The following is a 15,898-nucleotide window of genomic DNA, read 5'->3' on the forward strand; positions in this document are numbered from 1 at the left end:
AGCAGAGGACCATGAAAAGGATCTGGGTGTAAGCAGTGGACATATGGGGGCTGCAGGCTACTGAGATGGGCAGGATCGGCGCTGGAGGAGGGCAGGGCGAATGCAGTGGGAATTCAGGAGTCCAGTCTGGGCCTGTGACTGGAGATGACTGATTTCAAGCACAGATCAGAGTAGGCGGTTGGACGTAAGAGTTAGAGATCAGAGATCAGGATTGACATGTCATGTCACAGGCGGCCTCATAGAGAAGGTTTCAGATCTGTGGGACCCGACGACTTCACCAGGAGAAGGAACGTGGAGAAGATATGAGTCGGACATTCCAGTGTTTAGGGGCTCCAGGGAGATGAGAGGGAATGAGAAGCGGAGGCTGCCGGGGTGCCCGGAGGTAAGAGAAGAGACAAGAGTACTGAGAGAGCCAAGCAAAAAAGTCTCTAAAAAGAAAGAATGAAGGCTGGGGACAGCTCTGTCAAGGAGCGCTCACAAAGCACGCGAGGCCCTGAGCTCAAATCCACACTGCTGAGTCAATAAAGAGAAAGAAGGAAAGAAATCATGTCACATGCCACAGATAATCAAGTCAGATGAGACCTGAGAGTTGGCCACTGGGTTTTGCGAGGCTGTAGGACAACTGTCCCGCAGGAGTGGGTTCTGCAGGGAGCAGGTGGAGAGGAGTTGAAGAGGAATTTTGCTGTAAAAGAGGGATAGAGACAACAGGGGAGAGATAGAGGGAAGAGGGTAGTTGAAAGGCTGGTTGGATCTATTTTTTAATAAATATGACAGCTGAAGAGGATAAGCCTCAGAAAACTCCCTGTCCTGTCCCCTTCCTCTCGGCTGCCCCTCCCTGCCTGACCGCTGAGTGTTGGCCTTCCAGGGCCTCTGCCGACCCTTTTGTCTCCCCCCTCTAGGCTCTTTCCCTGGGCCACTCCCCCAGGACGGGCACCAGTGTCCTCCAGACCTAGCCCCCCAGCCAGGCTCTCTCTTACACTCCAGCTCTACAGGTCCAGCTGCCCCCTTCAGTCCGTTAACTCTACCTCTGAGCCACATCCCCAGCCCTAAATCCTGCAGTCACCCCCAAACCTGCTCCCCCTCCAGAGCTCCACCTCAGAAAATGGGACCACTCTACATCTAACTACCATCAGAACCCAGTTCCTCCTCCTCACCCCTCACCAGCTTCCCAAGTACTGGTCAAACCCAACTTCCCTTCACCCACCTCCTGCTTCCCAGCCTCTAGTAATTCTCCATTCAGATCAACTTTTTTTTTTTTTTTTTTTTTTAGCTTCCACGCATAAGAGGGAACATGTGGTACTTATCTTTCTGTGTCTGGCCTATTTCACTTAGCAGAATGTCCTGAAGTTATACTTTATTCCTCCTGAGAGGAGTGAATTCTAGATAAATTTCATGAGGACTGATTTATGAAGCCTCTCCTGGAGGGGATCTCTCAGCTGGTGGTCAGCTCTTCTGGAGCTGGTGATCTGCAACAGTCAGACCCATAGAACCAGGGGAAATGCTGTTCTTTGTTTTTCTTTTAGATAGCTTGGTTGGGTGAGGTTCCTGCTTTACCTGTTTTTGGAGATGGAACAAATGTAATTCCGGCAATTCATGTTCTTGACCTAGCAGGGTAAGCATTCTCCCGGAAAGGGGACTCTTCTAGATGGTTCGTGTATCAGTCTGTTAACTAATCTGTTCTGAGAACTCAGCAGTGTTGTCAAATTGGTTCTTCACCACACCCTGGCAGAGGGGGCTCTTACTATCTCCATTTGCATCTGGTGAGAATTATATCTAACTAAGAGGTCTACATGTCTAGATTTTTGCTTTGTTTTGTCTTATTTTGTTGTGATGCTAGGGGTGGAACCCAGGCCTTAGACATGCTCAGCAAGTGCTCCACCACTGAGCCATACCCTCGCCCTCAACGCTCCCCACTTTTTAGAATTTTTTTTTTAAAATATTGACTTTTTACTTATAGGTGGACACAATACCTTTACTTTGTTTTATGTGGTGCTGAGGATCAAATCCAGTGCCTCACTCATGCTAGGCGAGCACTCTGCCTCTGAGCACAACCCCAGCCCTAAGGCCCTGTACTTCCAATGACAGGTTCCGGTTCATCTCTTGGGAACTTTGTCGGCAGAGTGACCCTTCTGGAGAAGAAAGAACTTGTTCTGTACACTCTGGGAACAGAGTTTGCCTTTCCTTTGTCCAGATGAGATGGGGATGTCAGGCCCACCAAACTAAATTCCACAGATCAGAGGATGAACTGTCGACCTGAAGCTCGCTCTTTCTTTCTTTCTTTCTTTCTTCCTTCCTTCCTTCCTTCCTTCCTTCCTTCCTTCCTTCCTTCCTTTCTTTCTTTCTTTCTTTCTTTCTTTCTTTCCAACTGGAGGTAAAGTGCCAAAAGAACAACTCTGCCTTTAAGGAAATAACTCTGCCTTTAAGTTTATTCTGAGGTAAATGTGAATGACAATGGCCCAAGAACACTAACTCAAGATACCTATAAATCAATACATCAACAAACACACCGGTGGGCCCATTAGGCATGTGGGTCGCCAGGAGATTCTCCCTACAGGTAACAGGTAGTACCTCACAGCACTCGGCTTTGGGGTGGAAGGAGGCTGGAGGTCACTAGGCTTAGTGATACATTCCAAGAGGTTTACCTAATAGTCACGGGAATGTTAGGTCACACACAGAGGATAAAAGTAAATGGTTGTTTTTCTAAGGGGCCCACCATGGCCCAAGATGATGTCCACTCTTGATCAATGACAATCATCTCTCCACAGCCGCAGGGTTCCACACAGCAAAGGTTGGACAGTCTCCAAGGTTTCCAGTACACATGTGGCTTCTTCAGAGAACTTGGCTGACCTGTCTTTCCCATTCCCAGGGGCTCCCACCCTGCCACCCAGACAGGTCCTGAGACCTTCTCCTTAGAAGACCCTGCCTTCCAGGGTCCAGGGACCCACTCCCCCACCCCAGGCACGCTCCCAGGGAGGGAACAGTTTCTGACCTTCAGAGAGGGGCTGGTTTCCGCCCTCCCCTCATCCACTGGCCACAGTCATTAGTCATGGTCCCAGAAAGATTTACCAGGAAGCAAGTGAAACTTAGACGTCACCGCCTTTCCCCTATGTGCGTGCCTTTCAAGGCCCTGAACCTCATTTTTATTATTGTTCTTAAAGAATTTCTTAAAGTACGAGTTTCAACTCCACCAAACCTTGATCTGCTCCAGCCTGCGTTAACTCTGGGAGCGAAGGAGCCAAACGCGCCCTGGCCTTTTGCAGACATGTGCATTGTGTAACAGGGTTCTCAAGATGTGGCTGAAAGGCTCTTTTACATTCTTAGGACAAAGTACTTAGCATCAGTCTACAACATCTTCTCCCAATAAATTAGTGAAAATGTTCTCATTATGGAACTTGGGGCCCTCTTCGGTAACACTGTTTTCTTCTTCCAAATTTCTCTGAAGATTGCCAAATACTTAACAGAAGATAAGAAGCTAAAAAAAAAATCTGATAAATTAAATATAAAACAAATGTAAAATGAACTGTTATTATTTCATTTAGATGTGTGCATTTTTCTTTCATTTTACTGAAGAGGAAGCTAAAATGAATGGGGTTGGGTAGACAGGCCCTTGTGATCGACTTCTATTAACCGTAGTTCTCTCCAGAATCCTTCAATCTGCCCAACCCCTGCTCTGCCTTCTCCAGAGCTCTGGGGATTGGAAGGTTTCTTCACTTGGATTTTCTCATTTATAAAATGGGGATGGTAATAGTGCCTGTCTAGTAAGGCTGTTGTGAGGAGTACGAGTTATTCAGTGGCAGAGCACCTAGGCACAGTCCTGGCATAGAGTTAAGCACTCAGAAATGTTGACAGTCAATCATTCAGAGTAGGAGAGCTCAGGCTTGGTCACTGCTGCTAGGCGACTTTCTTGAGATACTGCTTCTCTGCATCAGTGTTTCACTTTGTCAGACAACAACTCCAAGCAGTCGGGAGGTTCGTGGGCAGGGGCTTCCTGACCTAACGGGATTAAGCCTTTTCGATGGGCGAGGTGCTGCAGACTAGGAGAAGCCCAGATCCAGCGCCAGGCGTTTCTGACTTTAAAGGCTGGCTCCACGGCTTTCCTCGTAGGTGGTCAGCCTGAGAAATGTCATCCTTGGGTGCAAGGATATCCTTGGATAATGATCCCAACCCCAACTTTGTTGGCGATTAAGAGAATTTTTTAACCCTCCAAATGTCATGTCTGGGGGTGGAGTTCAGTGAATTCTAGTTCAGTCTCTCCTCAACTTTTCCTCTCTTCTCTGTTGCTCTGCAGAGTGGTACAAAACGTAATAGACCACGTGCCAAAGCTCCATTACCTGGTGGCTGTGGACGAGTCAGTCCATACCCTGGAGGACTTTGTCAAGGTACGGTACTCAGGAGTGATTTGTTAAATAGCTTTACCCCTAAACAAATATTAGGAATTCGTTGTGCTAATAAGACTGAGGACTCCTAAAATAGAATGTCCTTAAAACTAGAACTCTGTATTTGCAGTGTGTATGGGGAGTTACGACCCAAATGGCCTTCCTTCAGCCTACAAGGGGAACAGGAAGGACCGCATAGGGCTCTGGCTGAGGGGACAAACGTCACTACACCAAGGACACACGGATGACACAGTGGAGACACTGTTCTCACAGTATGGATATGCCCAGGCTCATCAGCCCTCCTGGCCACCTCCAGGCCATGCTGGCTAATGCCACCACCTGGCAGCCTGGGGAGTGTGACCATCGCCCTGCCCCGACCAGCCTCCTCTCTCTGCATTTGTAAGATTCGGCTCAGATCTCTTCCTCGGCACCCTCCCTGCTCCTGCAAAGCTCCCCCTCCAGCCAGAGGCCTCTCTTCCATGCTCCCAGAGTATCTTAGTCTGTCTGGGGTTATAACACAGCACTGCAGCTTGGCAGGCTTTGTCCCTCAGTCCTGGAGGCTGGGAAGTCCAAGATCAAAGCGCTGATAGATTTGGTGAGGACTCGCTGTCTGGCTTCATAGACGTCACCTTCTCCCTGTGTGCCCACATGGTGGAAGGAGGCAGGGAGCTCTCTCTGGCCTCTTTTATCAGGGTACTAATCTCATTCATGAGCCTCCAACCTCATGAACCAATGGGCTCCCCAATCCCCACCTCCTAAATCCAACATCTCAGGTGTTAGGATTTCAGCATGTGAAGTTGGGGTAGTGGGGAGCACAGACTGTCAAGGACAAAATCATAACAAATTTAGTTACAGATGTAATTAGCTTTTATTCTCAATTCACAAAATCAGGAAAGCCTCCATTCTACAAAACAGAACAAGGGCTCCCACGGGGCTACGGAACAAGGAAACCAAATAGCAAGCAAAACGCGTATGGGTTAGCATCAGGTTAGTTTTTGTAAGGGTTAAAGCAGAGGGAATCTCCTTAATTAAGCTGACTCGGGTAAACAGGAATCTCCTGTTTGGGGGAAAAATAGTTCTGTTTGGGTCTATCTGCTTCCCTGTTTCAGCTTGATTGGGTGGCACTTAGCATGGGTCACTCCATTTTGGTTAGGTCTGGTCTGCTGGGGTCTTTGCTGCAGTTCAGTCTCTGAAACAGTGGGCTCTTGTGACTTTTGTTTAGTGAGATGGTAGCACAGAGCCTCCTTTGCTGAGCTGCAAGGGCCTTATCTGTGTCCGTCTCCCTTTTCAAACTGGGAGCTCCTCCAGGACAGAGACTGGGCCTTACTCATCTCTATCTCCAATATATTTTCAGAATAAGTAACTAACTATGTACCCTCTATGCCCTACACTCTGTTTTGGAGTATATAAATATTCGGTTCTGTTCACATTCATTTGAGAAGTTTTATATAAACTAAATAACATCTCTACTCTTCCCTAACAGTGCATCAGTAAACACACCGGCCCTGGAAAAACCCAGAAAGTACCCAGAGAAAATGCATATCTAATCAAGGATTTAAAAGTTAGTATATAATAAATTCTTTAAAAAAAAAAAAAAAACTGTTTTCTAAACCCTGCTGGTTCCTGAGGGTGGGTGGAGGCCTGTCTGCAAAAACATGTGTTCTAGGTGCTCTACTTAAAGCAGCTTCCTCTTCTAGCCTCAGTTTTCATTTGTGAAAACCCCTCAGAGGCCGTAGTCAGAGAAGGTGTGTGAATGCTATGTGTAAACTGCTACCCGAACACTGGTTGTGTTCACCTTGGCCTGTTTCTAAAATTCCATGAGCTGAGTGAGATTCCAACCTTTCATCACATCACAACAACAAATAGCTTGTCGTCAGGTGGTGAGCTCTTTAAGCTTGCTTTAAGATGTAATCTGGTTTTTTTTGTTGTTTGTTTGTTCCTTTCTTTTGTTTTCCCTAAGTACTGGGGTTTGAACCAGGATGCTCTACCACTGAGCTGCATACCAGCCCTGTTTATTTTGAGACAGGGTCTTACTAAATTGCTAAGGCTCACCTCAAACTTTCAATTCTCCTGCCTCAGCCTCCTGAGGAGCCTCCCACATGCTGAGGCCTACGTCGTGGCACCTGGCTCAAGCACCGTGTTTACATATAACTTATTTACTGTAAGAGTGATGTTTTGCCAGGGCACGGTGGCACATGCCTGAAATCCCAGTTACACAGGAGGCTAAGTTAGGAGAATTCCAAGTCCCTGACCAGCCTCAGCAACCAGTAAGAACCTGTCTCAAAATAACAAATAAAAAAGACCAGGTGGGGCCTAGTACAGTGGCGCGCATACAATAATCCCAGCAGTTTGGGAGGCTGAGGCAAGAGGGTCATGAGTTCAAAGGCAGCCTCAGCAAAAAGTGAGGTGCTAAACAACTCAGTGAGACCCTGTCTCTAAATAAAATACAAAATAGTGCTGGAGATGTAGATGAGTGTTCAAGTGCCCCTGAGTTCAATCCCTGTTACATTCTTCCACCAAAAAAAAAAAAAAAAAAGAAAGAAAGAAAGAAAAGAAAAAAAAAGAAAAAGAAAAAAGAGAGAGAAAGAAAAAGAAAACCCTAGGTGGAAGAGTGCCCTAGTTCAATCTTCAGTACCACCAAGATAGATAGACAGCTGTGGTGCTGTAAGAAGTGATACCACTGGTGGCCTCTGAGGAGCAGAGCTGGGTGGGTGATGTTTGGGGAACAGAGGGATTGTTTTCTGTTATACTTATCATTCTTTTGAATTTTAAACCATGGGACTGCATTATTTGAAAAGTAGATGCTATTTAATTTTTTTTTTTTAAGCACTGGGTGGGATGTAGCTCTGTGAAAGAACATTTGTCTGAGACACACAAAGCCCTGAGCTTGCTCCCCAGTACTGCCCCCCGCCCCAATGATTTAAAGGGAGTGGAAGTGCTTCAGGGTTGAGCCTTCAGCTCAGTGTGGAGCACAGGCCTCACATGCCTGAGGGCCCGGGTTCCACCCCCGCAGCACATAAGATAAACAATAATCATATCCTGTTATCAATAATCATATCCCTGGCAGTACTCAGCTCTGGATGAACTGACTTCCTAATTAATGCATGCATTCTGTTTTTCTTCAAGAACCGTAGTGATTTGGATCTGTTATAACTGTCAATATGAAACAAAAAAGGTGAATTTCTAATTTTACTTTAACTCTTAGCAAGAGTGTCTTGATCATTTGCTGGTCAACCTAAAAATGGAAGCGCTCTTCGTGAAGGAGAATTTTAATATCCGATGGGTTGCCCAGACGGGATTTGTGGAAAATATCAACAATATCCTCAAAGAGTACAAGCAAAGCAGAGGATTATTGGTAACTATAATCATTTCTTATTTAAACTTCTGATTTCAGCAAAATAAAGGAAACTGACTTTGGATGCGATTATACCAATCAAAGTATCTTCTTTTTCAAATATGCAAACATCTAACTTCAAGTTGTTTTTTAAATTTGACAAATTTGTCCAGGTCTGACAATTTACATGCATGTTAGTTACATTAATATTGTCAATGGAACATTAAACATCTTAAAGTGAGCTTTGAAATTAAGAGTTATGCAAATTGAGCATGATGGTGAGCTCAAGAATAATTGTGGCAAAATTGTCTATGCAAGGAAATGTACCCAGGTATCTTACTGGCTGGCCATTTTCAGGGGAGGGTAGGTTGGACTTAGCAGAAGTCTATAAACTACTTTGATTTCTTTCTACTGGCCAGAGGATTCACTGGTTATTCAATACTCAGAATCTTTCAAGGTAGGTATTCTTCTTGAAAAATTAATTAACAAATAAAAATTATATATATTTATCATATACAGCCTGATGCTTCAAAATATGTATCCACTGTGAAATATGGAATGTGTAAATTAATTAATGTGCATTACTTGACATACTTAACCATTTTTTGTGGTGAAAGATAGCTACACTAGATATTCTTTTTAGTTTTGATTTTTTTTTTTTTTTTTTGCAGGAGGGTACTAGGGATTGAACTCAGTGGCACTCAACCACTGAGCCACATCCCCAGCCCTTTGATTGGTTTTTAAAAATGTGTTTATTGGTGCATTATTAGTTATACATAATGGTAGGGTTCATTTTGACATGATCACACACACATGGAGTCCCCAGTACCTCCTGCTTCCTTTCCCTCCTCCCTTACCCTCCTCCCCTTCCTCTACTGGTCTTCCAGTTATTTATTTATTTATGCTTTATAAATTTACATAAAGGTGGAATTCACTGTGATACTTTCATACACACACACACAGCGTAGTTTGGCCAATTTCATTCTGTAATTCCTCCCTTTCCTCATCCCTCCTCCTCTCCCCTTAGTCCCCTTCTCTACTCCACTGATCTCCCCTCTGTTTTGTGGAATCTGTCCTCCCTTTCCCCCCTTGTTTTGCTCCAGCTTCTGCATATGAGAGAAAACTTTTGACCCTTGACTTTCTAGGTCTGGCTTATTTCACTCAGCGTGATGTTCTCCAGTTCCATCCATTTACCAGCAAATGTCATAAATTCATTCTTCTTTATGGCTGAGTAAAACTCCACTGTGTATTTATATCACATTTTTAAAAAAATATTTATTTTTTAGTTATAGTTGGACACAACACCTTTATTTTACTTATTTATTTTATGTGGTGCTGAGGTGGAACCCAGGGCCTCGCACCTGCCAGGCGACTGCTCTACCGCTGAGCCACACCCCAGCTTTCACATTTTCTTTATTCATTTATCTTTATTTATTTATCTGTTGTGCACCTGATCTGGTTCCATAATTTGGTTTTTATTAATTGCACTGCTACAAACATTAAATGTTCCTGTATCATTATAGTATATGCTGATTTTAGTTCTTTTGGACAAACACCAAGAAGTGGGGTAGCTGGGTCATATGGTGGTTCCATTCCTAGTCTTTTGAGGAATCTCCATTCTGCTTTCTGAAGTGGTTATATTAATTTGCAGTCCCACCAATAATGTATGGCTGTATCTTTTCCCCACGTCCTCTCCACCATTTTTTATTATCTGTGTTCTTGATGATTGCCATTCTAACTGGAATGCAATGTAGTTTTGATTTGCATTTTCCTGACTACTGGGAACATTCTTTCACATTTTTGTTGGCCATTTGTTTTCTTCTTTTGAGAAATGTCTGTGTAGTTCTTTACCAGATTATTGTTTGGGTTATTTCATTTCTTGGGTGTTAAGTTTTTCGAGTTCTTTATATATTCTGGATATTAATTCTCTGCAAGAAGTAGCTGGCAAAGATCTTCTCCCAGTCTGTAGGCTCTCTCTTTGGGCACTCATTTCCTTTGCTTACAGAAACTTTTTAATTTGCTGGCATCCCACTTTTTGGTTCTTGGTTGTATTTCTTGAGCTTTAGGAGTCTTGTTAAGGAAGCTGATGCCTGCACCAATTCATTGACCCTGGGTTTTCTTCTAGCAATTGCAAAGTTTCTGGTCTAATTCCTAATTCTTTAATCCATGTTGATTTGACTTTTGTACAAGGTGAGAGAGGGATCTAGTTTCATTCTTCTACCTATGGATATCCGGTTTTCCCAGCACCATTTGTTAAAAAAAGCTGTCTTTTCTCCAATATATATTTTTGGCACATTTGTCGAATGTCAGATGACTGTCACTATGTGGATTTGTGTCTGTGTCTTCTCTTCTATTCCATTGGTCTTTGTGTCTCTTGTGTTACTAGAGCTCTGTAGATGATTGAGGTCAGGTGTCGTGATGTCTCCCGTGTCCCTCCTCAGGACTGCTTTGGCTATTCTTGGTCTTTCATTCTTCCACATGAATTTTAAGACTGTTTTTGTTGTTATTGTTGTTTTTGTTCTAGTTCTGTGAAGGATGTCATTGGTACTTTGTGGGGAGTGCATTGAATATGTATATTGCTTTTGGTAATGTGTCCATTTTAACAATATTAATTCTGTCTATCCAAGAACATGGGGAGGGGTCTTTCCATCTTCTAAGGTCTTCTTTAATTTATTTCTGTAGTATTCTAGTTTTCATTATAGAAGTATTTCACCTCCTTTGTTAGATTTATTCCCAAGTGGGTTTTTTTGAGGTTATTGTGAATGGGATATTTTTCTTGATTTCTTTCCCAGAAGATTCATTATTGGAATATAGGAAAGTTATTGATTTACCAGTGTTGATCTTGTGTCCTGCTATTTTGTGAATTCATCAGCTCTAGAAGTTTTTTTGTTTTGTTTTTTTTCCCACATAATCAATGTTTTAAGGTAGTTTTTTGTTTTTGTGATGCTGGGAACCAAACTCAGAGCCTCGTGTTCAGATAGGTACTCTTATCTCTACATTATAGATGAGGAAACTGGGGTTCAGAGAGATGAAGCAACTTCTTCAAGGTCACACAACTACTCAGGGATTCAAACTTAGGATGCAGACTTAGTAAGAATCGTCTCATTTCACCACAGTGCCTCTACACCTCCTGCTCTGAAGTCAGATAAATGCAGCACCTGCCCAAATCATTGGGCTAATCCCAGGAAAGTGTTCTAAAGATGAAAGTAGGTCATTCGTAAGAAAATGCTTTGAAACTGTAAAATAGCCTGTGAGTAAAAAGTGTCACCATTATCACAATTACTGTTCATGGAAAGCTGCAGCTAAGCAAGCGCAGTGTTCCCATGGTACTCCGCAGGGCATGGTAGCTTGTGCTGCTGGTGTCATTTGGGAGGCTGAGGCAGGAGGATCGTTTGAACCCAAGGGTTTGGGGCCAGGTTGGGCTGCAAAGCAGGACCCTGTCTCTTTAAAAAAAAAAAAAAAAAAAACTTAGCAGAAGAAATAATGATCCCTGTAAAGTATCTGCATTCCCTGATGGGGAGATAATCCTGAGGCAGTGCACAGCCAGCCCTAGGTGTTAGACAGTGTTTTCCTCTGGAGGTCAATTGTAAAACAGCAGCACGAGCTTAGAGATATGACAAGACACAGAGACCATATGGTTTCTGATTAGCAAGACTGCACAGAACATGATAGAAGGAATAGTGTATCTAAAAACTAAACAGAGGGCTGGTGGTGGGTAGAGCTCTTGCCTAGCATCCTCAAGGCCCTGGTTTCCACCTCCAGCACCTCAAAATTAAAAAAAAAAAAAAAACTAGACAAAGTCTATCCATCCCTGGGCACTGGCTAGCAGCATAGAATAGGAAGCTGCCAGGCCCAGCATAGGAAGCATTCTGCCAGCAGCATCCCATGCCTCCATCCAGGATGGGGTCTCGAGCCATACCCTCCCATGACCCCAGCTCCTCTAGCAAGGCTGGGTGACCACTGCTGCAGAGACACACAGAGGAAGCCACTCAACAGGCAGCTCATCCCACTGCCCTTGTTCTGATCAATGTTCAGCAAGCAAACCTGGGCCGACTTGGCTGCCATGCTTATCTGCTCTAGGGGAGGAAAGTGCCAGACCTGTGGACTTGGAGCATTCCGAGTTCTGTGGCAGCCATGCTTCTCCTTATAAGTAGATGAGTGACCAGATGCAGAAGCTAGAGGGAAATAAAGGAAAGGGGCGGAGGCCTAGTATATAGTGAAGGTAAAGGGAAGAGCAGTAATGGAGGAGGAGGAGACGGAGAGGGGAGCAGAGGGTGGGGAAGGGGAGGCAATGAGGATGGATTCTTTAAGAATGTATTATATGCATACACAAATATGCCACGGGGATTTTACCTTTATGCATAAATAAAAGGAATCGATCAGATATAAATAAATGATGAACAAGCACAAGGAAGTGTAGTAGAGAAAGGAGAACGGGGGAGGGGAGGGAAGGAAAATGGGGAGGGAAAAGGAGGGATAGTGACTGAAATCTCATCCCATGCGGGTCTGAGTCTGTCCGGAAAAACCCAGCTACTGTGTGTAACTATAAAGCTCTAATAAAAAATCAAATAAAGACAACATCTTATATGCTGTCAGTACTAAAACAGTGAAAATTCGTTTGTTATTAAAAAGAAGTTAGATGTAATAATTAGGGATTTGTACCTATAGCATTTACCAATTTATAAAATCAGATATTAAAATCACAATTATATATAAAAAGTGAGTGAATTGCTTCCTGTTTCATACCTGGCTGGATAAGGTGAGCCCACCCAAGGGACAGGATCCATCCTGTGTACATGGTCAGTGAGGCATATAAACCTGCCCAGCTGACAACTGGGCCTCAGGCCTTGGCGACTGCACCGAGACCATCCAGGGGCCCAGTCTTGCCCTCAGGACTGACTCTGGCGTTGCCTCCTCTACTCCTGCCTCCCTCCTGCCTGCCGTCTTGGTGAAATCTGTCGTCACTGGGCACACAGATATCCCACCCATGGAAATTCTTTTCATGCGCATGATTTTAAAATTTACCTTGCAAACACTGGGCCTCAGTTTCACAACTATTTGGACTATTTTGAAAGAAATGACTACTTACTACTGATATTTTTATTTCTGTTAGAAGTAAACGTTTACTCACTTATGAATGCCACAGAGCTTCTATAGCATTCAAGCAAGTTTTTCAGTAGAATAAATGGTGTTTTATTTTAATAAGTGTATTTTTAAAAATCAGAGTAGAGAACTGTGTTATAAATAAAAACAAGTAATATTCAGGCAATAAAGCAGGCCCCTTGTGCACTGGACTGGAGATTCTTGTGGGATCACTTTGCTGTGGTTGTGCTCCTGACAGTGGCGCATACAGATGAGACTGGTAGCACCCGATGCCTAAGCACTTACTGTTTAGTCCTTTTGGGATGTTCCTGGGGGAATCTTGCGAGTGTCATCCCCCAGGCCCAGGTCGGTACATTTGTAAATGCTATTAAATCCCTGCTGAAGGAATGAACCTGAACCAGGACGTGAACCCTTCAGGCGCTTTCAGGATGACACAACATGACCATGATGGCAGGGCCTGGAGGCAGAGGCTCTGGAGTCTCTACGGAGGAAGGAGCCTCAGCTGCAGGGTCCTGAGACTGAAAAAGGCACATCCCTGAATGTGTAGCCCCAGATCATTCAGACTCACTATATGTTCTCTGTTCTCCTTTTTCAGCCAATCAAGATTTGTATCCTTGGTCCTCCTGCCGTGGGAAAATCCAGTATTGCTGAAGAGCTGGCCAAGCATTACAAACTACATCACATCAAAATAAAGGATGTGATTTCCGAAGCCATAGCAAAACTGGTAACATGCTAAACTACTTTATTGGGGATTTTTAAGTTTAAAAGATGCTTTTCTGAGTGCTGTAATATGCTAGCAACTAATTTTACCTGTCAAAGAGATTTGTTCTTCTATTTGGATTTTGGTTTTGGCCCCGGTTATGAAAACCCAGACTCCCGTGGGGCTTTCCTCAATGAAACAGAAGCATCTTTCATGGATTGTCCTTGAAATTTAGTCGGCCTCCCGCTCTTGCTCAAAGTGTATCTTGTCTGCTCTCTGCTGACTGGAATACTATTAAGCTTTTTGTTTTTTGCTTTTCATTCTTGCAGTATGTTTCTCAGGGTGTTATCAGAACTCTGACTGCTTTTCATCGTTTTATTGGAAATGGTAGCTACTGAGAAAATTTTCCAGAAGTGATTTCTAAAATTCCTTTTTTCTTCATCTGGTGCTGGATGTTGAACCCAAGTCCTCGCTCCACTGATTTACGTCCCAGCCTAAAGTCTTGATTTCTACAAAATATGTTTCCTTCAAGTAAGATACAACCAAATACCTTAGAAAGGACTTGACTCTTAGGCAATTTTGGCATTAGCACAGAAATATATTCTCCTAAAAGCAGAGTAGGAAAGACCTTGAGTCTCCCATGCATTGTTGTAGACAAACACATTCGACAAACCTTTGCACGGTCACTGACTACATTCCTGATTTGGGCACTAGCCATTCTCCAGGATCACTGGGCAATTGATTTGTGAGGAGCAAAGCAAAGCAGAGCACTGTCCAATTTGAACATCCCTGTGGTCTGCAGGAGGCGATTGTTGCACCTAAGGAGGTAGGGGATGGAGAAGACGAGGGCGAGGAGGAAGAGGAGGAGGAGAACGTGGAGGATGCTCAGGAGCTCTTGGATGGCATCAAGGAAAGCATGGAGCAGAACGCAGGTGAGGCCGCAGCACACAGCTTGCCAATGGTGACTGCTTTTCACATCTGGTTTTAAAAGACTACCTGTTTGCTTCTGAAAGTGAAGCACTCCAGAAGTTATGATAACAACAAAGAAAATTCATTTCTAATCTCACCCCCCAGGGAGAAAAACATCATTGTCAATACTTTGGTGACTGTCTGAAAATAGGATGGGAAAGAACTTCCTAAGTTAAAAAAAAAATCATAAACTAGTGGGTAGCTCAGTGGTAGAGCACTTACCTAAGAGATGCTGGGCCCCGATTTGGTTCTCATCACTACACACAAAATTCAAATGTATGTTCATATATATTTTATAGGTACCAAACATCATTAATCAAAAAGCAAAGGACAAACCAAGAAAACAAATAATTGCGACCAATAAAATAATTAATTTTATTAATATATAAAATACCAGGCTGGGGTTGTGGCTCAGTGGTAGAGCACTTGCCTAGCATGTATGAGGCACTGGGTTCAATTCTCAGCACTGCCTATAAATAAATAAAATAAAGGTCCATTGACAACTAAGAAAAATATTTTTTAAAAAATTTATAAAATACTCAGGCAAACTAATAGAAAAATCTTTAAATTCTGCTGGGCACTGTGGCACATGTCTGTAATTCCAGCAACTCAGGAGACAGACTGAGGCAGGAAGATTGCAGGTTGAGGACAGCCTTGGCAACTTAGGGAGACCCTGTCTAAAATCAAAACTAAAAACTGTTGGGTATGTAGCTCAGAGGTGAAGTACTAGCTTAGGCCCCATGAAGCCCGGGGCTCAGCCCCAATACTACCACCAGAAAAAGAAAAAAAAAACCCCATTAAACTCAATAAGAAAAATGGATGAATAACATGAACCAATAATTCATGTAGGAAGAAATAAAGTTTTCTTATTCACTTGATAATTAGTTATTAACCAGTTTATTGAACCAACTAATCACAGTAAGGTGTTTTATTTCTTTGTTTATTTTTATTTATTGCTAGGGGGTGATGCTGAAGGGAAATCGAAGAACGAGAGTCGGGTAAATGAGAAATGAAAGATGGAGACCAGGCAGAGGTTCACAAGAGAGTTTATTTGTCAGAGTTGACAAATAAAGGCCATCTCTCTAAATCTGAGAGAGGCAAAACAGGCTTGGGTTCCCAGACTTTTATGGGGCAGGCTCAGGAATAAGAGCCTTGTGGGTCCTAATGAAGGTAGTTAGGGGTTGGGTTGGTATGAGGGAGTGGTGAGCCTTTCTCAGAAATGCCCTTGCAGTAGAATAGAATAGACAATATGATTGATGTATGTACATCCCATGTATGTATTATATATCAAAATGCATTCTACTGTCATGTATGACTAAAAAAAATAAATTAAAAAAATTAAAAAAAAAAAAAAAAGAAATGCCCTTGGATAGAAAAGCAAAACTTTTTCCTTAAAATGGCAGCTGTCACTTAAGA

At 43.3% G+C, this 15,898-nt stretch overlaps 1 protein-coding gene across 2 annotated transcripts in view; it reads left to right on the top strand.

The window, feature by feature from the left end:
• The window catches only part of Ak7 (adenylate kinase 7), a 70,685-nt gene that overhangs the window by 35,672 nt on the left and 19,115 nt on the right, over positions 1-15,898 (top strand). For both annotated transcript variants that reach the window (XM_015495403.2, XM_048799304.1), the window contains exons 7-12: positions 1,524-1,612; positions 4,289-4,379; positions 5,860-5,937; positions 7,582-7,731; positions 13,409-13,537; positions 14,316-14,445. In XM_015495403.2, the coding sequence (XP_015350889.1) occupies positions 1,524-1,612; positions 4,289-4,379; positions 5,860-5,937; positions 7,582-7,731; positions 13,409-13,537; positions 14,316-14,445 (667 nt within the window). The remainder of the gene's footprint in view (positions 1-1,523; positions 1,613-4,288; positions 4,380-5,859; positions 5,938-7,581; positions 7,732-13,408; positions 13,538-14,315; positions 14,446-15,898) is intronic.

The sequence above is a fragment of the Marmota marmota genome, unplaced genomic scaffold, assembly GCF_001458135.2.
Source record: "Marmota marmota marmota unplaced genomic scaffold, marMar, whole genome shotgun sequence".
Classification (NCBI taxonomy): domain Eukaryota; kingdom Metazoa; phylum Chordata; class Mammalia; order Rodentia; family Sciuridae; genus Marmota; species Marmota marmota.